This window comes from Erythrolamprus reginae, chromosome 7, assembly GCF_031021105.1.
Source record: "Erythrolamprus reginae isolate rEryReg1 chromosome 7, rEryReg1.hap1, whole genome shotgun sequence".
Classification (NCBI taxonomy): Eukaryota; Metazoa; Chordata; class Lepidosauria; order Squamata; family Dipsadidae; genus Erythrolamprus; species Erythrolamprus reginae.
The window spans coordinates 14640631-14665290 of record NC_091956.1 but is presented as its reverse complement, the minus strand read 5'-3'; the positions used below and the strand labels follow the sequence as shown (position 1 = coordinate 14665290).

Genomic DNA, 24660 nt, shown 5'->3' with positions numbered 1-24660 from the left:
TTAAGATATTCCTTCCCCTAGGCCATTACAAGTTATGCATGGTATGTTTGTGTGTATGTTTGGTTTTTTATAATAAGGGTTTTTAGTTGTTTTATTAAATTGGATTGCTACATGTTGTTTTACCATTGTTGTTAGCTGCCCCGAGTCTGCAGAAAGGGGCGGCATACAAATCCAATAAATAAATAAAATTTGAGATTGAAGGTGTGGCTTTTCTCAACTGTATAGTGACAGGAGATAAAACTTGGGGTTATCACCCTACTCCAGAGAGCAAACGTCAATCAATGCCATGGCACCATACTCATTCTCCTTCAGCCCCAAAATTCAAACCACAGCAATCGGCAAAAAAATAAAATAAAAATCTTCGGCACCAATCGCAGCAGCGTTCATGCCCTTAACATTCAGCATATTACAGCACACACTTCGCACTTGGAGGGAAATGGAATGAGGACGCTCATCTCTAACCTTCACCATAACGCCAGTCAATGATCTACTGACCACTGGGAGTGCTAGTTCTCCTCCGCTGGCTTCCCGCTACACAACAGTAACACCAACTTCCTTCACAAACATTCCCTGCGAGAGCTACATGCCTTGTAACCTTACTTTCTGGATAATCCTTGTACAGTAGTACCTCTAGATACGAGCTGCTCCACATGCGAGTATTCCAAGTTACGAGCCACGACGGGAGCGAAATTTCTGTTCCAGACCCGAGCTCAAATTCAGGATACGAGCCGAGCTTCCACTAGGTGGCGCAAGAATCCTTGCTTCTAGTTATCTCCGCAGGGAAAAACAAAGTCTAAAGCCATTTGTTCCAGATATGAGTTGATCGACATACGAGCTCCGTTCTGGAACGAATTAAACTCGTATCTAGAGGTACTACTGTATAATAAACCCCTTTTCTTGGGGAGATCAGTGAGGTGGCCCTGGGAAAGCAGGATCTAACTGGGCTTGTATGTTTCCCCTCAAAATAAGAGAAGTCATTACACGTCGTTTAATCCTTTACGTCATTAAAGGGACTACACAAATCATAGAAAATTCCTCCCACCTTTTGACAACTTATGATACGGTGTGTTTCATTAGAGCCAGATTGATGGAATGCACTTGCATTTTGGGCTGCTCCATAAATGGACAGTTTGTTAAAAATGGAATACAGATAGTCCTTGACTTACAACAGCTTGTTTAGTGATGAATCAGTTACCCCGCCACTGAAAAAAATTAACTCATGGATCCCCCCTCCACACTCATGGCAGCCTCTCCGTGGTCGTGTGATTAAATTTCTGACACTTGGCTAACTAGTTCACATTTATCATGGTCGTGGCGCCCTGGGGTCACATGATCCCCTTGGGTGACCTGACGGGTAAATCAGATTCGCTTTAACGATCATGTTAGTAATTTAAACATCTGCAGAGATTCGCGCCACAAAGGCAGCAAGGGAAGGTCGTAAGATGGGGCGAAACTCAGCTCTCAGTTCACTTAGCAACTGAAATTTTGTGCTCGATGGTTGTAAGGCGAGGACTGCCTGTAAAAACATTCGAAGCTGCGTCGAATTGGACCCTCCCGAAACAAGACCGGGCATCGCTCCTTGCAAAGAGTCACAAAAGAATGCATAGATCACAGAAACAGCACAAAACCACGCTGTGTAAAAATCACGGGGGTTTGTTCACAAGGTCATCGTTCTGCTTGATTTATAATAATTTATTAGATTTCATTAATTCATTAGATTTATAGGCCGCGCAACTCTTCCTTCCGGACTATGGGTGGCATAACTTAGGGGCAGAGGGAAGAACATGCCACCCTGAACTTGCTCATCCACCAGGACATTTCCAAAAAATGTTCCTCTTCACCAAAACTAATTTTTTTTAAAAAAAATCAAATTTGTTTTGAAATGGATTCAAAACAACTTGACTTGAAATGGGGTCATTGCCAGCCGGTTCAAAACACCGAAATCGTATTCAAATTTAGTACGACTGTCTAGAGATTCTCCCGTCATCCACTGTTGTCCCAAAGTTGCATTTCTAAAACCAACCTTATTTTCTGTGTGTGTGTGTTTCCTCCTCACCCCTGAAAGTGCTTTGCTTCTCACCCAGGAAGCTTCTTCGGTTCTGAACCGAAGAAACTTCTTAGAAGGGAAGCAATTCTGTGGATTTCCTAAACCCGTTTTTCTGCAACTCAAATCTGTTCGGTGGGCAACAGAGAAGCCAAAATCTTGATTTTTTTTTTATTTTTGGTTTTGGGCTGTTGGCTGAAGGAATAAGGACTTTTAAATCTATAGCTGCTTTTTCCAAAAGGCAAGTGGAATTTGCTTCTTCCTTTAAAGTGTTTCGATTCTCATCGTTAAACGATTTCAAGGGGGGGGTGAAACCTCAAGGAAGTCCAATTCATTGGACGGTGGGCACTGTATTTCTAGAGGTCCAAATTTCCGTTTGAAATACGTTTTGGGGGGGGTGGGCATGACAACTTCTCGCCAGATGCATCATTCCAAAAACCACAATGATAGTGGCAGAGAGGCAATATAGTCCAACAGATGAATCTTGTCCTGGCAAGGTGTGGATGGGACGCCGTTGTGTTCATTAATTATGCTATCGAACAATAAAATCAGAATTTTGATATTATAAAAAGTATACAATGGTGGCATGATAAAATAACTTCGTTCTTTTCTTATGTTAGGGTTAAACGTTAAGGGGTTTTTCAAAACATGGAAGATTGACGGCAGAAAAGACCTCATGGTCCATCTAGTCTGCCCTTAAACTATTTCCAAAAGTTTCCCTAAAATTTGTAGATAAAAATCCAATCGACCCCAGGCACGTCCGCCATAGCTACTACCTCGAGCAGTGATGAGGAGGTACTGCTTTCTATGCGGGAAAGCCCTTGCGTGGTTCGAAGAGAACCAAACATGGCCTACACAGAGGGAAGACCTTGCTTGGGAGGGGTCCAAAATATATGTGCCCAGTACTGTAGTGACTGATTTTACTACAGCAGTGTCATGATGTCCATTCAGCCGGTCATTTCAGATTTTTCAAAATTCAACATTTGGTAAACGGATAGTTTGGGTGGCCGCACATGAGGAAGGATATTGAAGAGTCTGTGCGCAGCCCTACAGCATGTTCAGGGGCGTATTGCTCCTACCGCTGTTACTGGTGCGCTGTGCACGCAGCTTCGGGTGTCTTGTGTGCTCTCACACACGGGCCAGCGTGTTTTTGCTTCTGCGCATGCACAGGAAGCAAAATCCCACAAGGGGATGCGCACACCTGCAAGATTTTGGCGGTATTTTTCCTTCTGTGCATGCGCAAACAAAAAATCGCTGAAATTTCATACGCATGCATCACCTTAGAAACATAGAAGACTGACGGCAGAAAAAGACCTCATGGTCCATCTAGTCTGCCCTTATACTATTTTCTGTATTTTATCTTAGGATGGATATATGTTTATCCCAGGCATGTTTAAATTCAGTTACTGCGGATTTACCAACCACGTCTGCTGGAAGTTTGTTCCAAGGATTTACTATTCTTTCAGTCAAATAATATTTTCTCATGTTGCTTTTGATCTTTCCCCCAACTAACTTCAGATTGTGTCCCCTTGTTCTTGTGTTCACTTTCCTATTAAAAACACTTCCCTCCTGAACCTTATTTAACCCTTTGACATATTTAAATGTTTCGATCATGTCCCCCCTTTTCCTTCTGTCCTCCAGACTATACAGATTGAGTTCATTCAGTCTTTCCTGATACGTTTTATGCTTAAGACCTTCCACCATTCTTGTAGCCCATCTTTGGACCCGTTCAATTTTGTCAATATCTTTTTGTAGGTGAGGTCTCCAGAACTGAACACAGTATTCCAAATGTGGTCTGCCGTCAGTCTTCTATGTTTCTACGAAGTCCAGATATCTTCAAGTTGCCAAGGTTGGGAAACACTGGGCTACCCAACAGATGACTGTTCTGGAAAAAGTGGCTTAGGAAACACACAGAATTCGTAGGTAGGGGCAGCTATAGGGTGGGTTTCATGTCAAAAAATTCAAAATGGCAGCCAGGCCCAAACAATACAGCCCTGTTCTTTTACCTCAAAAAAAAGGTCGGAGCATCGATCAAAGCTACCATTCTGATTTTTGTCGCTATGGACTCTTCCAAGCTCCTGGATTAAAATTTTACGTTTTATCTATGCTGCGGGTCCCTCACGAGATTATTCCAAATCGGCATTTCAAAAGAAAAAAATGATAAATTAGCGTGCAGTTTCTGAACAATGGGAGTGGACTTTCAATTTTTTTTAAAAAAAAAACGGGCTTATCATCAGAGCAGTCACTGGTGACTTTAGATCAGAGCAAGTTAAGGAAAATGTGGCTTATCGTTTCCATTTTCGTAACAGCCGGTAGTTTTCATACCCATCTAGGTTAGTTTATTTCCCCCACTCAGAAGTATATCTTCTTTGCATAGGTGGTTTAAAGTCAGAACACCAGACGATTAAAAAAAAAAAAAAGGCCTTGCTCTAAAAAGTTGCGTTGACCTGAATTATACATATACACAAATATCTATCTAGACAGCTATACAGCTTAAAAACGGAGGAAGACTGTTTTCTGGCTTTCGATGTGGAGCCCTGTGAACTAGTTCACACATGCAGAAGACACCAACACTTGGATTTGTGGACTGGCTCCCCCGGGAAGCAGTGGGTTGAAGAGTATGTGTGATTGTGTTGCCATCCTTCGATGTTCTGGTGCGGACCAGTGTTGGGCAGCAGCCGGTGTGGTCAGGCGCTCCGTCCCAGTATGAAATTCCGGGATGCGCGTAACATTTGGCTTCTGAGTATGCGCAGCAAGCAACATCTTGCGCGAGTGAGATTAAGGCAATTTCCCCCGATTTTTTGCTCCTGAGCATGAGTGAAAGCAAAAATATTTTGGCGAAAATCGCCAAAATCTCACTCTCGTGTGTGTCCTCATGAAAGATTTCACTTGCTACGCACGCACAGAAGCCAAATTTCGTGCAGAAGGGCACGCATGAGTTCGCCGGATGTGCAGGCACCTGCGACAGCCTCGGAGGGCGCACCAGTAGTGCCAAAGATGAGCGGCCCTTCACTGGTGTGAACGCCAGCCAATTTTCTGCGGCCTCTCTAGAGCAGTGTTTCCCAACCTTGGCAAATTGAAGATACTTGGACTTCAACTCCCAGAATTCCCCAGCCAGCAAACGCTGGCTGAGGAATTCTGGGATTTGAAGTCCAGATATCTTCAAGTTGCCAAGGTTGGGAAACACTGTTCTAGAGAATATCAAAAGCTGGACTCGACACTGAACAAAGTAACAACTGTTCTTTGGAGCAAAAAAAGGAAAAAGAGCGGGCTTCTCTGAAGGAATTGAAGAAATGAAAATTTTGGAAGTCCACCTTGGCCTTCTGCTACTCTAATTCCCAGTTGCTTCTTTTGATCCGAGTGGCTGTCTGGCTGAGGTCCATTCATAGGACAGTTCAAAGAAGGTGGTTATTGGTGGTATTTTTTTTTCAAACGTGGAAACTTTTAAGATCTGTGGACTTCATCGCCCAGGAATTCCTCAGCCGGTTAGGCAGGTTGGGGAATTCTGGGAGATGAAGTCCATGCGATTTTGAAGTCGCCAAGTTTGTGAAACCTTGTTCTGGGCCAGTGGTGGCAGACCTTTTTTGATTTGCACACCAAAAGTGTGTGTGTGCGTGCACTAGGAAAACGTGTACATGTGTCCACACCCATTCTCTCCCCCCCCGCGCATGCGCACACCTCATGCTGCCCCCTGGGATTGTGCACAATCTCCCCTGCCCACACGTATTCACACAGGCCTCACTGAAACCCAGGACGATGAGAAAACAGCCGAACGGACAAACCGGAAGTTCAGAAAAACAGACTTCTCGTTTGCCCGTTGTGCTGTTTTTTGCACTCTGGAGCCTTCAGGGAAGCTTCCTAAAGCCCCGGAGTGTGAAAAACAGCACAACGGGCAAACAAGACGTCTGTTTTTCCGAACTTCCGGTTTGCCTATTGGGCTGTTTTTTGCATTCCGGGGCTTTAGAAAGCTTCCCTGAAAGCTCCACAGTGCGAAAAATAGCACAACGGGCAAACCAGAAGTCCGTGAAGCTTCTGGAGGGCAAAACGGCCTTCCCCAAGAGCAAAAATCAGGTGGTCAGTGCGCACATGCGCACTGGAGCTAATGTAGGGCAATGCCTTGCGTGCCTTCTAATATGGCGCCGTGTGCCACCTGTGGCATGCGTGCCATAGGTTCACCATCACTGTTCTAGACTGATGGATGATATGACTCCCGTCTTTTAGACGGGACAGGATAATGGAGTGAGGTTTTGGTTTATAAGTGTGCACCTTTTTGAACACTTGGTCATGTGGGAATCCTGGTTCCATTTGTCCCTCCCCAAGATGCTGTGACCGAGAGTGTCGGTGAACAGATCATCAGTCTTGCTTCCAAGAAATCTTAGGTGGCTTCCCTATGTCTTCCATCTGGAGACCATCATTCCACTCTCTCCATTGCATCCCCCCCCCTCCTGGAGGTCTGTCTATCTCTGGGCAATTCTAAGCTTCTTCCTTGAAAAAGCATCAGGTGAACTCATGCGACACGGTACACAAATGATCAAAGGTACACACAAAAGGGATTAAACAGTCAACAGGCGCAAGGGCAATAATCCGCCAGGTGCGATCCAGACATAAAGGTGACAGCCACAACGGTGAGATCGAAGCGCCACCTGTGATGGCCATTAAAAAGAAAAATCAGGTGGTGCTTCAATGTCGGTTTTGTGGTCAACATCTTGACTTTCATTTTGCTTTGTTTTTAACCAAACCCTGCAGACGCTCCTGGTTAAAGGAAACCACAAGTTGTGTTAAGGTGCAAATCACAAGGTAAAAGGAACCACCACAAGGTAGGTGTGTGTGTGTGTGTGCTTGGCCTGACACGTGCTCCTTGGACTTCCTGAAGCCAAGCCACCGTTAGTACGTCCATTTGCGTTCTTCCAACCCAAACGTCAACCGTCGACGTCGAAAAGCAATGGTTCTTTACGGCAACCTCACTGTCCGAGAAAAGTCCCGAAAGGAAGCTGCAAAAGTAGAATGTTATTGTGAGGGGAAGCCATCGGTGGTCCGTTTCGTCCACATCTGCTGGCGAGAGGCCGAAAAAAGAATAACCTGGATCTATGAAAGGATAAGAGGCACTTAGGCCTGGGCGTTAATAAACATTGGAGTGGTGGTAGTCTGTTCCAAAATTAAAACCCGGTCTGTCCTGCCAAACGTCTCAAACATGGACCAGTATGTAAACACAACGCAATTTCGGACTTGAAGGCCAAATATGGTGTGTCGGTTTCCCGCGCGGGCAGCCCTTCTGTGGAAAAGAAAAAAAAACCACGCAAAACACACAGAGAGAGATTTTATGGCATGTGGCCTGTCTTCTCCACCGTACGTACATTTTGTGCTAGAAAGAGACAAATGAAGGACAGATGCTGCAACGATTGGATGCACGGCGTGAACTATGCATGCAAGGGGGTCGCCACAAGGTGTCGCCACCTGGCTGGCGCAATCCTTCCTATGTGGACGGTCTCTCTCTCTCTTTCTCCATGGCAGGGCGTCTCCGAGATGAAGCGACGATGATGGCGCACAAGATGGCAGGTTAATCATCACAAATGCTCTTTCGTAAAAAATAAGAAGCTCGGTATTAGTAGTGTAATAATACAAGAGTTAACTAATACTTGGTGCGTAATTCACTGTTAAAAAAAGAGGGAAATTGCTCAGGAGCGATCTTGGGTTGGGTTCTTTGCAAAAGTGAGCGATCACTTGATGCACCCATTCCTTCCGGATGTGTGAATCGAAGTTCACGTCCATTCCTATTTACAATCAGAAAGCAGCCTTCCATTTCTCAGATCTCACAAGGAGAGAAAAATAAAATAAAAATATAATGACCATTAAAAATTTAAAAAAAAGGTCATGCTTCTTTTCAATATTACTCGGTGGCGGCAAGAGTGAGAACATGCTTGTCTAATATTATTTTCCCGTAACTTTTCAGAAAGCAAACGGAAGGAAGGCCTACTTCATCCAGTCCTTCTTTTCTTTGAAACGCAGCTGCTGTCTCTTTTTGTGTGTGTGTGTGTGTGCGTGGGACGCTTCCGGGGAACGTCGTCACGGCATGTCAGTCACAGGACGCTTCTGTTTCAAAGTGTCAATCAGGGACAGGGCCCCGCGTTTCACGTTGGTGGTCACCCGTCTGGTCATGGAGTCTGCCGGCGGAGGAGGAGGGCGGACTTTCTGAGAAAGGGGTCGGGCGACCAAACACTTCTGATACCGCAGCTGAAACACAACAACAAAGGTACAGGTCATCTCTGGGTTACGATCATTCCCTTAGCGTTCAAAGTTATGCGATCAGCGCCCCCGTAGAAATTCTGAACAAGGCCTGGAACTATGAATCTTGCCGCACCATGGCAGTAGTTTGTCCTTACAAACAGAGGCCACAGAGGTTATGCAACATTCGTACTGCACGTTGCCTGCCCAAATGGAGCTCAGAAGCCCTGTTTGGCCAGCCAGAGACCTCCTCCAGGCTGTTGCAGGCTGAAATGGAGCCTCTGGGGAGCAGATCCACCCCTCAGAAGCCCCATTTGGCTATTCAGAGGCCTCTCCCAGGCTGTTGCAAGTCGAAATGGAGTCTCTGGGGGAGGATCCACCCCTCAAAGCCCTGTTTGGCTGTCCAGAGGACTCCCCCAGACTGTTGCAGGCCAAAATGAAGCCTCTGGGGGAGGATTCACCCCTCAGAAGCCCAATTTGGCCATTCAGAGGCCTCTCCCAGGCTGTTGCAGGTCGAAATGGAGTCTCTGGGGGTGGATCCACCCCTCAAAGCCCTGTTTGGCTGTCCAGAGGCCTCCCCCAGGCTGTTGCAGGCCAAAATGAAGCCTCTGGGACAGGATTCACCCCTTAGAAGCCCTTTTTGGCCGCCCAGAGGCCTTCCCCGGGCTATTGCAAGCCAATATGGAGCATCAGAAGGGCAGATCCAGCTCCGTTTGACCCTCAACAGCCCACCACCTGTGAAAGAATGTGCCTTGCTCTTTTTTTTTTGCACAGTTAAAGCTTATTTAAATGACCCAGTAGAGGGACAGTAAACAAGACCTTTACAAATTTTACAAACCTTTATTTTAAACTGTGATCTCTATGCTATTTTCCCCCAGCAGCTATTTTACAAATTCTTCATTCCTTGGGAAGTTGCAATTCTTACAATTTCATCTGTCTTGTTAGCAACTTGCTGCTTTCTGGCACAGCTGTGAAAATCCAGCACTTGCTGAGTCTACGCTAAATCTCACTAATTGCTTACACAAATATAACTTTGTATAATTTGGGGTCCCTTTTGATGAAATGGGGCAAATCGCCACAGCCAACTCGCCGCGGGACAATTTAACAATCCTATTTAATTATTTAAAATAATTTTTTAAAAAAATATTAAAACTCCGGTGGAGATGCCCTCGTGACTTTAGATTCGGGTTTCTCCAGTTGTGCTAACATGGCCCTGTTAATAAATTGGAACTTTGAAGAAGGCAAAGCCTTGGACTCTGATTTATTTCTTGGGTGCTATTTGGAACGCTGACATCGACACCAATATTTATCATTTGTTGTGCTTTCCTTGCAAATATAACCCCATGCACCGCCACCGAACTGCATAGTTGATTTAATGCCCTGCTTGGAATAGGTTACTATGAATAGAACTGCCCTATTTACCATACAAGCAGCCTGAACTGCTTCCGAGACGTTGCCAGCGTTGGGCTCGCACCAGAAGACGTGACATTCGAAATGCTGGTTTCCGGCGTCCATAATGAAGGCGAAGGTATGTATGTCCTTTCCCACGCCCATGAAGGACAAGAAGCGGACGCGACATTCCACCACAATCTCCTCTTCATTCTAGGTGTGAAGGAAACATTGTTGCTGTTACAGTTTCGTGGACGAGGGAAACTTTACATCCATGTTAGGGGGGACTGATAATAATAATAATAATAATAATAATAATAATAATAATAATAATAATAATAATAATAATAATATATTAGATTTGTATGCCGCCCCTCTCCGAAGACTCACAACAATAATAAAAAACAATATTATAGCAAAACAAATCTAATATTAAAAAAGCATATAAAACCCTATCATATTTAAAAACCAAACAACACATACATACCAAACATAGAATATAAAAAGCCTGGGGGAAAAGGTGTCTCAACTCCCCCATGCCTGGCGGTATAGGTGGGTCTTGAGTAGTTTACGAAAGACAAGGAGGGTGGGGGCAGTTCTAATCTCCGGGGGGGGGAGTTGATTCCAGAGGGCCGGGGCCGCCACAGAGAAGGCTCTTCCCCTGGGGCCCACCAAACGACATTGTTTAGTCGACGGGACCTGGAGAAGGCCAACTCTGTGGGACCTTATTGGTCGCTGGGATTCGTGCGGTAGCAGGCGGTTCCGGAGGTACTCTGGTCCAATGCCATGTAGGGCTTTAAAGGTCGTAACCAACACTTTGAATTGTGACCGGAAACTGATCGGCAGCCAATGCAGGCCACGGAGTGTTGTAGAAACTGAGCTTGCCAAAATAGGGATGTCCTGTCCACAGGGCCCAGCAAAGATGGTGGCCATCAGGCGGGGGTACCGCCGTTACCGGTGCTGATGAGCACACAGGTCTGGGTGACCGGTGGGCGCGCATGCTTGTGTTAGGCAGGTGCGCACCAAAATTGGATCGAGATTTGGCTTCTGCGCAGGAAGCAAATTCTGCAAGAAGATGTGCATGCACATGAGATTTTGATGATTTTTGTTGCTTCTGCGCAGGTGTGGAAGCAAAAAAATTGCCGAAACATCTCTCTCGTGTGTGTCTTGCAAAATTTTGCTTCCTGCGCATGCGCAGAAGCAAAATCTTGCACCAATGTGCATGCCCACCAGCCGGTCACCTGGAGCTATGCACGCAGCTCCATTTCCACTACCAGTGTTCCACCCCCTGTTCCAGTAGGAACCCAATACTGGTGGTCATGGTAAAACCTAGTAGAGTGTCCATTACATCATAGAAACATAGAAGACTGATGGCAGAAAAAGACCTCATAGTCCATCTAATCTGCCCTTATACTATTTCCTGTATTTTATCTTAGGATGGATATATGTTTATCCCAGGCATGTTTAAATTCATTTACTGTGGATTTACCAACCACGTCTGCTGGAAGTTTGTTCCAAGGATCTACTACTCCAAGGATCTATCTATTACTCCAAGGATCATGATTCTCATCTGGATTTTTCTGACCAGACCCTGCAGCGCCCTTCCTCCATTGATTTGGAGCATGAACAAGTGAAAGACACAATGATAAAATGCACAAGAAATTTTGGCCACACTATAGAACTGGATTTTTTGAAATGACCATCAAATCATTAGGATTTCTTATACAGTATTATATCAGCATGCTCTGATGCCAAGGAGTTAGACATTCTACCTCCCCTCCCCACCTGAAAAGAACTCTGTTCCAACTGCTAGTTGCCTTATAGTAACACCCTCTCATGCTACCCCTTCACTAAACTGGGTGTGGGCGTGGCCAATGTGTGACTCATCTGGCCTGTAGGCTGGGAGTTTTGACATTCCACCCCCCTCCCTGCCTGAAAAGAACTCTGTTCCAACTGCCAGTTGCCTTATATTAACACACTCTGATGCTAAGGAGTTACACATTTTATATAACATTTTCAAGCTTTAACTGTCAATTTATCAACTCTGATCACATAATTTCATAGCGAAGTACGGGCATCCAGCTACTATTGTGTTATAACCCAACAAGACCGACACAGACTTCAGGAGATAATCAGAACGGCAAAAAAACCCAATTGCTGCCAACCTGCCTTCCATTGAGGACCTGTATATTGCACGAGTCAAAAAGAGGGCGGTGAAAATATTTACTGACCCCTTGCATCCTGGACATAAACTGTTTCAACTCCTACCCTCAAAACATTGCTATAGAGCACTGCACACCAAGACAACTAGACATAAGGACAGTTTTTCCCCCCAAAGGCCATCACTCTGCTAAACAAATAATTCGCTCAACATTGTCAAACTATTTACTAAGTCTGCACTAATATTACTACTAGTTTTTTCTCATCATTCCTATCACCCATTTCCTCCCATTAATGACTGTATGACTGTAACTTGTTGGTTGTATCCTTAAGATTTTTATTAATATTAATTGTTTCCTGATTGCTTATTTGACCCCCTATGACAATCATTTAGTGTTATACTTCATGATTCTTGACAAATGTATATTTTTGTTTATGTATACTGAGAGCATTTCATTCCATTCCAAAACGTAAATACCTTCCAGGTGCATTACTAAAGTTTTATGCACCTTGTAGGAATTTAGAAAAATCTTTTTAAAACTCTTATGGCAATGTTTCTCAAACTTAGCAACTTTATAATGCATAGATTTCAAACATGCTGACTGGGGAATTCTGGGAGTTGTAGTCCACACATCTTAGGATGGCCAAGATTGAGAAATACTGCCCTCGGGTGCAAAACAGACGTAATTTTTCATTATTTTGCTACATAGGTGGCAGAACAAATGCTCCATAGGCTGCATTCCATGGCTTAATCGCCCAGTTCAAGTTAATTAACTTTCCAGTTAATTAGACTGTAGGCAGGATCGATGCAATTCATTTAATTTTCTCCCTTTAAATCTTAGATAATTGCCGTTAAAAGCCTCACTGATTTCAACGTTGGTTTCTTTTTTTAAAAAAAATATATCGTAGAATGCTAATTAAATTGACAGTTTGGTTATTTTTGTAAGTGAAGGTAGTACCACTTGGGAAATGGGGTGTCTTGAAAATGCAGCGCAAATTATCCATTGTCACCGCCAAATCTGTTTTGACTGCCACTACAGATGGAAAGTCTTGGAGAGAAAAAAAATAAAGGGAAGAAATAAAACAAGGTACAGAAGGATGAAAAGAAACCATCTTCTTTCTTTGTCGTTTTTAAGGACCCCTTATTATTATTATTATTATTATTATTATTAATAATTAGATTTGTATGCCGCCCCTCTCCAAAGACTCGGGGAAGCTCACAACAATAAAAACAATATTATAGCAAAACAAATCTAATATTAAAAGAAGCATATAAAACCCTATCACCAGATCCATCACAAGACCCTCATCTGACATTATCCACAGTTGGCCCATCACAAGTCCCACAAAACTCTAACAATTTCAAGAAATTCTGGAGCCTATAATGTTACCCCTTGTTAATGAAATTCTCGAGGGTTCAAAACTTCCTTCCTCCTGGAACGAGGCCTACATAACTTTAATACCTAAAGATACACAAAATAGAGCTTACATTCAAAATTATCGCCCAATATCCCTGCTTAACTCAGATTATAAAATTTTTGCATCCATCATAGCCGAAAGATTTAAACGAATATTAACTGTTAGAATACATACAGACCAAAATGGCTTCCTTCCGGCAAGAAACATAACAACAAACACAAGGATTATTTTGGACTCTTTAGAATACTACGATAAAAACATAGATAAACCAGTAGCATTCCTATTCGTAGATCTACAGAAAGCTTTTGATAGTTTATACTGGCAATTCTTTACAGCACAAATAGCGTCAATGCAACTTGGTAATAAATTTACAGAACTCATTAAAACTACAGTGGTCCCTCGACTTGCGCGTTCTCGATTAGCGCGAAACGCTGCAACGCGGTTTTTCAAAAAATATTATTTAAAAAATAAAATATTAAAATATTATTTTAAAAAAAAAATTTTTTTTTAAAAATTTTTTTTTTAAAAAAATTTTTTTTATTCTGTTCCCTGAATGGAGACCGCCGGCCGCTCAATCGGGCCGGCAGGGAACAGAATGGAGCCTTCCGCGGCGGGGCTGGTAAGGGGGGGAGCCGAGGGGGGAGCCGAGCCCAGCCCCGTGGCATTCGCTTTCCTCCCGCCGGCAGCCGACTGATCGTGGGCTCCTTCGCAACCTCGGAGAGCTTCCTGGTTTTCGTGAGCTTTCATGCCCCGGAAGCTCTCCGAGGTTGCGAAGGAGCCCACAATCAGTCTCGGCTGCGGGTGGGAGGAAGGCGAATCCCCCGTGGGCTCCGTTACATTTTCCGCTGCCAGCCAGGCCATGCTGGCGGCAGCGGAACAATCGCTGGGTGGAAGGCGTGCTCGGCTCTGCCGCTCCAGCCGCTTTCGGCCGAGCCTCCCCGGCCAAGCAGCCAGGGAAGTCGAGCCAGGCGTGGCGGCGGCAGCGCTGCTTCTCCGGTCGCCCGGTCCTCTCCTGCCTCCTGCGCCGATGTTCCCCGCTGCGACGGAAGGCAGTCGCTTGGCTAGGGAGGCTCGGCCGAAAGCGGCTGGAGCGGCAGAGCCGAGCACGCCTTCCACCCAGGGAGTCCTGCCCTTTCATTCCCGCCGACCACAGGGGCGAGGGGTGGGGATGAAGGGGCAGGACTTCCCGGGCGGAAGGCGTGCTCGGCTCTGCCGCTCCAGCCGCTTTCGGCCGAGCCTCCCTAGCCAAGCGACTGCCTTCCGTCGCAGCGGGGAACATCGGCGCAGGCCGCCGCCACGCCTGGCTCGACTTCCCTGGCTGCTCGGCCGAAAGGGGCTGGAGCGGCAGAGCCGAGCATGCCTTCCGCCCGGGAAGTCCTGCCCCTTCATCCCCACCCCTCGCCCCTGTGGCCGGCTCATCCAGGGGGGCGTGTGTGGACTGGCAAGCGGCAAGCGGGAAGACCAAGGGAAGGTTCCTTCAGCCGCCCAACACCTGATCCGCTCCGCAGCGCGGCAGCAGCGAGGAGCCGAAGATGGGGTTTCCCCTTTGCCTTTACCCCATCTTCGGCTCCTCGCTGCTTCCGCGCTGCGGAGCAGATCAGCTGTTGGGCGGCTGAAGGAACCTCCCCTTGGTCTTCCCCGCCGCCCACACGCAAACTCCACCATCTGCGCATGTGCGGCCATGAAAAAAATGGCGCACATGCGCAGATGGTGGTTTTACTTCCGCATCCAATATAACGCGGAAATCGGTTAGCGCGGGAGGTCTTGGAACGTAACCCCCGCGCTAACCGAGAGATCACTGTATATACTCAATACAAACAGCCAAAATACTGATAAACAATGATATGACAGAAACAATAAGTATAAAAAAAGGAGTGAGGCAGGGCTGTCCCTTAGCCCCCCTGATTTTTATCTTTGCACTAGAAGTTCTACTAAATAAAATAAGACACAACAAGGAAATCCAAGGATTAAAAATTAAAAATGAACACTATAAACTTCAAGCTTTTGCTGATGACATGGTGTTCATTGTACAAGACCCCTTAAAATCTGCACCTATCCTAATTAATGAAATAAATAAATTTGGAGAGATTGCTGGACTAAAAATCAATAGAGAAAAAACAAAAATGATAACAAAAAATATGACAAAACAGCAGTTATTGAAATTAGAAGAATCCACTAAAATAAAAACCGCCAAAAAAGTTAAATACTTAGGACTATGGATTACCGCAAATTGCAGCACTATCAAGAAAGACAATTACGATAAACTAATCAATGAAATGGACAAAGATTTTTGCAGATGGTCGAAATTCCCACTCTCTATAATGGGGAAAATTGCTGTACAGTGGAACCCCGACATAAGAGCTGCTCTACTTAAGAGCAACTCGAGATAAGAGCTGGGAGGGGAGAGATATTTTTGTTCTACTTACAAGCCCAAATTCGAGATACAAGCGCCAAGGAGCTGTCTCCTGAAGCCAAACGCTAACTTCCGCGTTCGGCTTCAGGAGACAGCTGCGAAGCGGCGTGCGTGTTTTAAAAGGTTGCAGCCGGCCTGGGGGGCTCGGGGGGGGCTTGCAGCTTTCTTTCTTGCTCTTTTTCTTTCTCTCTTTTACCTTCCCTTCCTCTATTTCTTCTTTTCTTTCTCCTTCCCACCTTCTTCCCTCCCTCCCTCCCTTCACTCATTCCTCTCTTACTCTCCCCTTTCATAAGTTTCCTTGCTTCCTTCCTCTGTTCCTGTCCCTTCCCCCTTTCTTTCTTTCTTTCTTTCTTTCTTTCTTTCTTTCTTTCTTTCTTTCTTTCTTTCTTGCTGTTTTTCTTTCTCTCTTTTACCTTCCCTTCCTCTATTTCTTCTTTTCTTTCTCCTTCCCACCTTCTTCCCTCCCTCCCTCCCTTCACTCATTCCTCTCTTACTCTCCCCTTTCATAAGTTTCCTTGCTTCCTTCCTCTGTTCCTGTCCCTTCCCTCTTTCCTTCCTTCCCACCCTCCGTCCATTCATTCACCCATTCCTCTCTTGATCGCTTAAAGCCGGTCCCTGGTGCAAAAAGGGTTGGGGACCTCTGTCCTACAGGATTGGGTGGCAGAGAAGTTGAACATATGTAAATTTAAAAGTTTAAGAAAGTTTACAAGTTAAGTGAAAGAAACTTCATTATTCATTTATATGTACATGTACATTTCTTCATTAAAAACATGTCTTTCTGCATAATTTAGACTAACTTTGTGAGTTTTTTGAGGGCTGGAACCAATTAAAATTATTTACATTAATTCCTATGGGGAAAAGTCGTTCGAGATAAGAGCTGCTCGACTTAAGAGCCCAGGTCCGGAACGAATTAAACTCGTATCTCGAGGTACCACTGTACTGTAATTAAAAGCAATATACTTCCTAGATTTCTATACCTTTTCCAAACTGCACCCATTAAACTAAACAGGACCTTTTTCAAAAACTTACACAAAAAAATTCGCAAATTTATATGGACAAAAAAAAGGGCCAGGATAAAACTTAAAGACCTACAAGACCATAGGTCAAGGGGTGGATTTGGGTTACCAAACATGGAACTATACTACCATGCCTCAATTGTAAACCTACTGAAAGAATGGATAATACTTAAAAATTCTAGAATATTAACACTTGAAGGCTATGACCTTCAATCCGGGTGGCACAAGTTTCTGACGACAGACATAGATAAAATACCAACATATTTCAGATCACACTACATCCGAAAAACCTTAATTAACACCTGGCACTTCATTAAAAAAAACCATTACCTCTGCATCCCAAAATGGATTTCCCCAACAGAAGCCATTATATACCCGAATGCATTAACCCTTGATAAAATTATAACATACGACCAACTACTAAACGAAAATAATGATCTAATCCCTAAGCAAAAACTCATGGAAAAAGGTATTAAAGTAGATTGGTTACACTACCTACAAATAAAATCAAAATATAATGAAGATAAGAACAAATCAGACTTCCAAAAAAACAACCCCCTCGATAAAATAATTTTTGGTCCACAAAAAAAGCAAATATCAAATATATACAATATCCTCCTTCAACACGATACTGTTGAAGAAATAGTTAAAGGAACTATGATAGCGTGGTCACAAAACTTTGGGTACACAATTTATTTAAACGAATGGGAAAAAATTTGGACCGCTAACTATAAACTAACGATGGCAACCTCATATAAGGAAAACCATTACAAAATGTTCTACAGATGGCACTTGCCACCTGCTAGACTTGCAAAAATGTATCCAAATCTATCACCATTATGTTGGAAATGCAGGGAAAAACCAGGTACATATTACCACATCTGGTGGACATGTGAAACCACCCAAAAATATTGGGAAAAAATAAAAACTATGCTAGAACAAATTACTTCTCAGATCATCCATGCGAAACCCTTACTATTTTTACTAGGAATCATAAGACAAAATTTTAGTAAAGAAAACAGATATATTATAATCCACATCATTACAGCCGCACGGATTTTATATGCACAATTTTGGAAACAAGAAAAAAACCCAACTGCTCTATCACTCTTGATTAAAATAATGGAATGCGCAGAAATGTCCAAACTAACAATGGAACTGCAAAACAAGGATGAGACAGATTTCTACAAAGCTTGGGATAAATGGTACCTCTGGTTAAAAAAAAGGAATTATCTAAAAATTATTCATCAAGAAAAATATCCAACAAAAACAACTTGAAAAATTAGCAACCTACATCACAAATCATAACATCAAATTGAAACAACAAACTGTAAACATCGATCGACACGGACTTCAATTTTACAAAGAAAATAAACCCCTAAATCACTTATACATATTGGCACTAAAAACTACATTCAAAACATATCGATAAAACCTTAGGGTAAAACACACCAACTATGAGCTCAAACTACAGGCCCCAAATCATGAAAGACCCAGCTCTAACGCTGGTTTTCGCTTCTTTATCCCCCCCTCCTTCTTTGCCCCTTTTTCCTATCCCCCCTCCTTCTATATCTACTTCCCTCCCTTCCCAACCCCCTAACCTTCTCTCACTCCCCAATTACTACATAAGTAGATTGTAAATGTTAAAATGTACAGTATGCATATCCCTTTTGTCTTTCTGTATCTTGTTTTTATTGTATATATTCAATAAATTTATTTTAAAAAAAAACAACAACTCTAACTTGATACACCCACACCCGACTTATTACAAGACCCATCATAAGATCCTAAACTTGACATAATCCACACTTGGCCCATCACAAGCTCCACCACAAGACTCTTACTCGATGCATCCACACCAGTATCAGGTTGCTACTGGAACAGGGTGCGGCGGCGACGTTCCAGTAGCAAAAATGGACCTGTGTGCGCAGCTCCAGGTGACTGGCGTGCACGCATGTGCGTCGGAGTGAGATTTGGCTTCTGCACATGCACAGGAAGCAAAATCTTGTGAGAGGACACACGGGCGTGCAAGATTTTGGTGACTTTGCTTTCGCGCATGCATGGAAGAAAAAAAATTTGCCTAAATCTCATGCGCCCACACATCTCAGAAAATATGCTTCCTGCGCATGCGCAGAATCCGAAATTTGTTCCAATGCGCGCATGTGTGCACGTCCCCAGACACACACACACGCCCGCCGGTCAACAGGAACTGTGCACACATCCCCACTGGTAGCAGAGGTAAATTGCAACCCCCGCCTGACCCATGCCTGACCTATCACAAGATCCATTACAAGATCCATCATAAGGTCCTCACTTGACATGATCCATATCTGACCCATCACAAGTCCCACCTTATTTGATACAACCCACAGCTGATGTGACCTCATCACAAGATCTACTGACCCCATGAAGCCCTTATAAGCAGAAGAACGTCCACAATGACAACCCCTAAACGCCACTGAAGATGTTATCTGGTAACGAAGCATTAGGAAACCAACCCACCAGCTCAGAGAACAAACCCCCGCGCCCCCATCCTACACCCGAGCGACAGATATTATCCCACTGTTGATAGATAGATAGATAGATAGATAGATAGATAGATAGATAGATAGATAGATAAAGTAAGTAAGTAAGTAAGTAAGTAAGTAAGTAAGTAAGTAAGTAAGTAAGTAAGTAAGTAAGTAAGTAAGTAAGTAAGTAAGTAAGGAAGGAAGGAAGGAAGGAAGGAAGGAAGGAAGGAAGGAAGGAAGGAAGGAAGTTAGTTAGTTAGTTAGTTAGTTAGTTAGTTAGTTAGTTGGGTCAAGTTGCAAATCCTAGCAAGAGAAGATGAAGGAACCGTACCCCATCGCTGATGACGGTAACGGTAGCATCGGCCACATTCATGGTGACAGGCGTCCATTCTTCTCTGTTGGAGGACTCCATAAGGTTTTCTATAGTTCCATTCAGCATCTCCATACCTTCAGTAGAACAAAGACAACAGACACACAACCTTAGGACTTTTGAGGGGCACACAACGTTTTTGGTTTTCCTTACCTTAAGAACATATTTCTCTACAGTAGTCTAAATTAACCTTAGGCTCAAACGTCCTTCCCTTCTTTCCTCTCTCCATCCAATCGGTTTCTCCCTAACATCGTATCCTCTAGATCGGTGATGGCGAACCTTTTTTGGTTCAAGTGCCAAAAGGGTGTGTGTGCTTGTACCAGTACAGGCAGGTGGGAGGTGCTACTCGCACTGGTATCGATGCGCTGTGCGCACAGCTATGCATCTCCAGCATGTGCATGCGCAAGTAAGCAAAATGTTGCGAGGGAACATATACACATGTGAGATTTCGGCAATTTTTTTGATTCTGCGCATGTGCAAAGCAAAAAAAAATCGCTGGAATTTTGCACGCATGCGCATCCCTCGCAACATTTTGCTTTCTGCGCATGAGCAGAAGCAAAATCTCGCTTGGAAACGGAAGCACACTGGAGACATGGAACTGCACGTGCCGCTCAATTCTTGCTACCGGTGTGGCGTGAACTGTAGACAGTGCACATGCCCATGCCCATTCCCTCCAACCCCATAATGCGCACCCTTGTGCTGCCCCTGAACATGCACATACCCCCCCATCCCTGCGCATGTGCACAGGTCTCATTGAAGCCTAGGACGATGAAAAAACGGCCAAACTGGATGTTCAGAAAAATTGACTTCTGGTTTGCCCATTGTGCTGTTTTTCGCACTCTGTAGCCTTCAGGGAAGCTTCCTGATGCCCCGGAGTACGAAAAACAGCATAACGGGTAAACCAGGTCTGTTTTTCCGAACGTCCAGTTTTCTCATTGGCCGTTTTTTTTGCACTCTGCAGCTTCCCTGCTTTGGAGGGCCAAATGATCTCCCCCAATGCGGAAAATCATATAAATCAAATTATAATTATATGATTATAAAGGTTATAATTAATTATATCCTTTATGATGCACCTGTCATCCCCTTGATCCACACTAATTACAGTGATACCTTGTCTTACAAACTTAATTGGTTCCGGGACGAGGTTCTTAAGGTGAAAAGTTTGTAAGACGAAACAATGTTTCCCATAGGAATCAATGGAAAAGCGATTAATACTTGCAAGCCCAAAACTCAACCCTTTTGCCAGCCGAAGCGCCCGTTTTTGCACTGCTGGGATTACCCTGAGGCTCCCCTCCATGGGAAACCCGACCTCTGAACTTCTGTGTTTTTGCGATGCTGCAGGGAAATCCCAGCATCGTAAAAACGAGCGCTTCGCTGGCAACGGAAGTCCGGAGGTGGGGTTTCCCATGGAGGGGAACCTCAGGGGAATCCCAGCAGCGCAAAACGGGTGCTTCGCTGGCAATGGAAGTCCGGAGGCAGGGCATCCCAGCGGCGGCGGTAGGTTTGTAAGGTGAAAATAGTTTGTAAGAAGAGGCAAAAAAATCTTAAACCCCGGGTTTCTATCTCAAAAAGTTTGTATGATGAGGCATTTCTAAGACGAGGTATCACTGTACTACTAAAAATATTACGTTATCTTGTTTCAACAAGCCTGCAAAAAGCTAGAGAAAAGATGGTGAGTACCCGGCCTTTAGATCAAATTATACTGCTCAAGAAAATAAAGGGAACACAACACAATAGAACTCCAAGTAAATCAAACTTCTGTGAAATCAAACTGTCCACTTAGGAAGCAACACCGATGGACAATCAATTTCACCTGCTATTGTGCGCATTCAACTTTGTACAGAACAAATTATTCAACGAGAATATTTCATTCATTCAGATCTAGGAGGTGTTATTTGAGTGTTCCCTTTATTTTTTTGAGCAGTGTACAAATTACTTCGACAATCTCAAAGACAACTGAGGAGCATTTTGACTTATATACCGCTTCATCGTGCTTTTACAGCCCTCTCTAAGTTTTTTACAGAGTCAACCTCTTGACCCCCCCGCCCGCCCAAACAATCCAGGTCCTCATTTGACCCACCTTGGAAGGATGGAAGGCTGAGTCAACCTCGGAGCCAATCAGAATCGAACTACTGACACTCAACAGAGTTAGCCTGCAGTACAGTTGTACCTCGACATACGAGTTTAATTAGTGCCAGACCCGAGCTCGTATGTCGATCAATTCGCATCTCCAACGAATACCTTTAGACTTTGTTTTTCGCGCCGAGATAACTGGAAGCATGGAATTCTTGCGCCACCTAGTGGACGCTCGGCTCGTATCCCGAATTTGAGCTCGGGTGTCGAACAGAAATTTTGCTCACGTCTCGGCTCGTAACTTGGAATACTCGCATGTGGAGCAGCTCGTATCTAGAGGTACTACTGTACTGCATTTTAACCACAATGTCACCAGGGAGGAGGAGGAGGAGAGGAAGAAGAAGGGGAAGAGGAGGAAGAGGAGGAGAAGGCGAAGGAAGAACACATTTATAGATAAGTCATGAATAAAAATACGCTTACATACCCACTGGCTTCGTTACAGGTAGCATGCCCAGGTATTGCACGTGAAATTTCTGGACCAACTCAGTCTTTGGTGTTGGAAAATCTACTACAGGGAAGCAAAGCATCAATTTCATCTTATTCCAACCCGCATCACCTCTCTTTATTTTAATGCCAGGAGCCAGAGTGATCTATCAGGTAACCCAGTGCTTTTCAACCAGTGTGCTGCGGCACACTAGTATGCCGTGAGACATGGTCAGGTGTGCCGCGAAGCTCAGAGAGAGAAAGAAAGCAAGAGAGAGAAAGAGCGAGAGAGAGAGAAAGAGAACAAGAGAGGGAGAAAGAGAACAAGAGAAAGAAAGAAAGAAAGAGAGCAAGAGAGAGAGAGCAAGAGAGAGCAAGCAAGAGAGAGAAAGAGAGAGAGAACAAGAGAGAGAGAAAGAAAGCAAGAGAGAGAGAAAGAGAACAAGAGAAAGAAAGCAAGAGAGCAAGAGAGAGAAAGAAAGCAAGAGAGAGAGAAAGAGTGGGAGGGAAGGAGAGAGAGAGAAAGACATGGAGATAGGGAGGGAGAGAGAAAGAGAGCAAAAAAAAGAGGAGGGAAGAGAAAGAAAGCGGGATGGAGAGAAAGAAAGAGGAAGGAAGGGAGAGAAAGAGAGAGAGAAATAGAACGAAAGGGAGGAAGAGAGAGAGAGATAATTTTTTGTCCAAACTTTTTTTAGCCCCCCCCCCGCTCAATGTGCCCCAGGGTTTCGTAAATGTAAAAAATGTGCCGCGGCTCAAAAAAGGTTGAAAATCACTGAGGTAACCGATGATATTATCGATTCCAATAAACACTCTGTTCTAGGTCCTATGAAATAAAGGTCCCTAATTGATATCTGGGGAAATTAAGGCATTGGAGGGCTAGGAATTTCTTCATTTGGTAAAATAAATCCTCTCCTCTTGTGACAGTTATGAGGCAGAATCAGCATAACTCAACAGCCACAAATTTCTGACCAGCACGAGGGTTGCAAACGACGAATGGTTTAGTCAGAATGCAGCTGTAACTATCATGTGCAAAAAATCTAGGTCCACACAGTCCAATTAAATTGATTTATTGCTAAATGCCTATGGTCAGGAATCTTCTAAAGTAATGGTCAGTAATGTGTATGCGCAACAAGCAAAATCTCGCATGGTTTGAATAACTGATTAATATATTTCCATTAAGAACTGAACAATAGTTTATTATTGTAACATTGGGTATAAGCTTGGGAGGGAGATGCCAATGTCTAACTTTCCTTTCCAGTGATGGCGAATCTATGGTACGGGTGCCACAGGTGACACGGGAAGCCATATCTGCTGGCATGCAAACCATTGCCCTAGCTCAGCTCCAACGTGCATGTGTGTGCCGGCTAGCTGGTTTTTTGCTTGCGCAGAGGTTCTTGGAGGGCATTTTTGGCTTCCAGAAAGCCTCCAGGGGGATGCGGGAGGGCGTTTTTACCCTCTCCCGGCTCCAGGGAAGCCTTTGGAGTCGGGGGAGGGGGAAACATGAGCCCACTGGGCCCACTAACCAGAAGTTGGGAAACAGGCCATTTCCGGCCTCCAGAGGGCCTCCGGGGAGAGGGGGAAGCTGTTTTCACCCTCCTGAGGCATTGAATTATGGGTGTGGGCACTCGTGCATGTGTGAGCATGCTCTTTCGGCATCTGAGAAAAAACAGGTTCGTCATCACTGGTCTAGTCTTTGACTCAGTTCAAGACCAATACTGGTAGTCCTTGACTTACAACAGTTCATTTAGTGACTGTTCAAAGATATGACGGCACCGAAAATATGACTTGTGACCAGTGAAGGGCTACCAATTTTTTTTACTACCATACTGTGGGCGTGGCTTATGCAGGACGCCCTGCATTTTCTTTCAACACCTTTCAGTGCAAATTGGGTGCTCTGGGGTGGAGCTCCATTTTCACTATCTATTTATTTATTTATTTATTTATCAGATTTATATGACGCCCCTCTCCGTAGACTCGGGGCGGCTAACAGCAATAATAATACAATGTACCCCACTGTGCCCCCCCCCCAAATCTGGGCAACAGCCCACCCCTGCTTGTGACCATTTTTCCTAGTTACAAAACTTTGAGTCACCGTCTTGATCTATCAGGTGATCAAAATTCAGACGCTTAGCAACGGGTTCAGATATATGACCTCTGCTGTGTTCCGGGATAACATGATCCCCTTTTGTGACCTTCTAACAAGCCACGTCAACGGGGCACCTGATTCATGTACCAGCCGTGTTCCTAACTTATCAACTGTGGTGTTTCGATTAAACACGGCGGAAAGAAAAGCGATACAACGGGGCAAAAATTCAACAAGCGTCTTACTTAATAATGGGAAATTGGGGGCTCGGGTTCGGTTGTAAGTGGAGGACCAGCCGTCTGCCTATTTGGTGCGATTGGTCTATCGTGACTCTAAGTAGCAGAGAACCTCCCTCGCGACAATAAACCTACGCGTCATCACCGGATTTACCTTGCAAAGGAACCTCAAGAGCGACGTTTGACCGTTCCTGCAACGGGTTGCAAGCCACAGCTTTGGCATTCTTCCGTTCAGCCATAAT

General features: G+C 44.4%; 1 protein-coding gene across 8 annotated transcripts in view; it reads right to left on the bottom strand.

Annotated features, from left to right (window-relative positions):
• Positions 1 to 7348: 7348 nt before the first annotated feature.
• APBB2 (amyloid beta precursor protein binding family B member 2) overlaps positions 7349 to 24660 on the bottom strand; it is a 152269-nt gene continuing 134957 nt past the window's right edge. For 4 of the 8 annotated variants that reach the window (XM_070757029.1, XM_070757030.1, XM_070757031.1 and 1 more), the window contains 5 exons: positions 24573 to 24660; positions 22101 to 22181; positions 19505 to 19620; positions 9689 to 9868; positions 7349 to 8275 (listed from right to left, as the gene is read on the bottom strand). In XM_070757029.1, the coding sequence (XP_070613130.1) occupies positions 8108 to 8275; positions 9689 to 9868; positions 19505 to 19620; positions 22101 to 22181; positions 24573 to 24660 (633 nt within the window). In that variant the 3' untranslated portion in view covers positions 7349 to 8107. Of the gene's footprint in view, positions 8276 to 9688; positions 9869 to 19504; positions 19621 to 22100; positions 22185 to 24572 lie in introns of all 8 variants that reach the window. The other 4 variants (XM_070757035.1, XM_070757034.1, XM_070757028.1 and 1 more) reach the window with 1 other exon arrangement.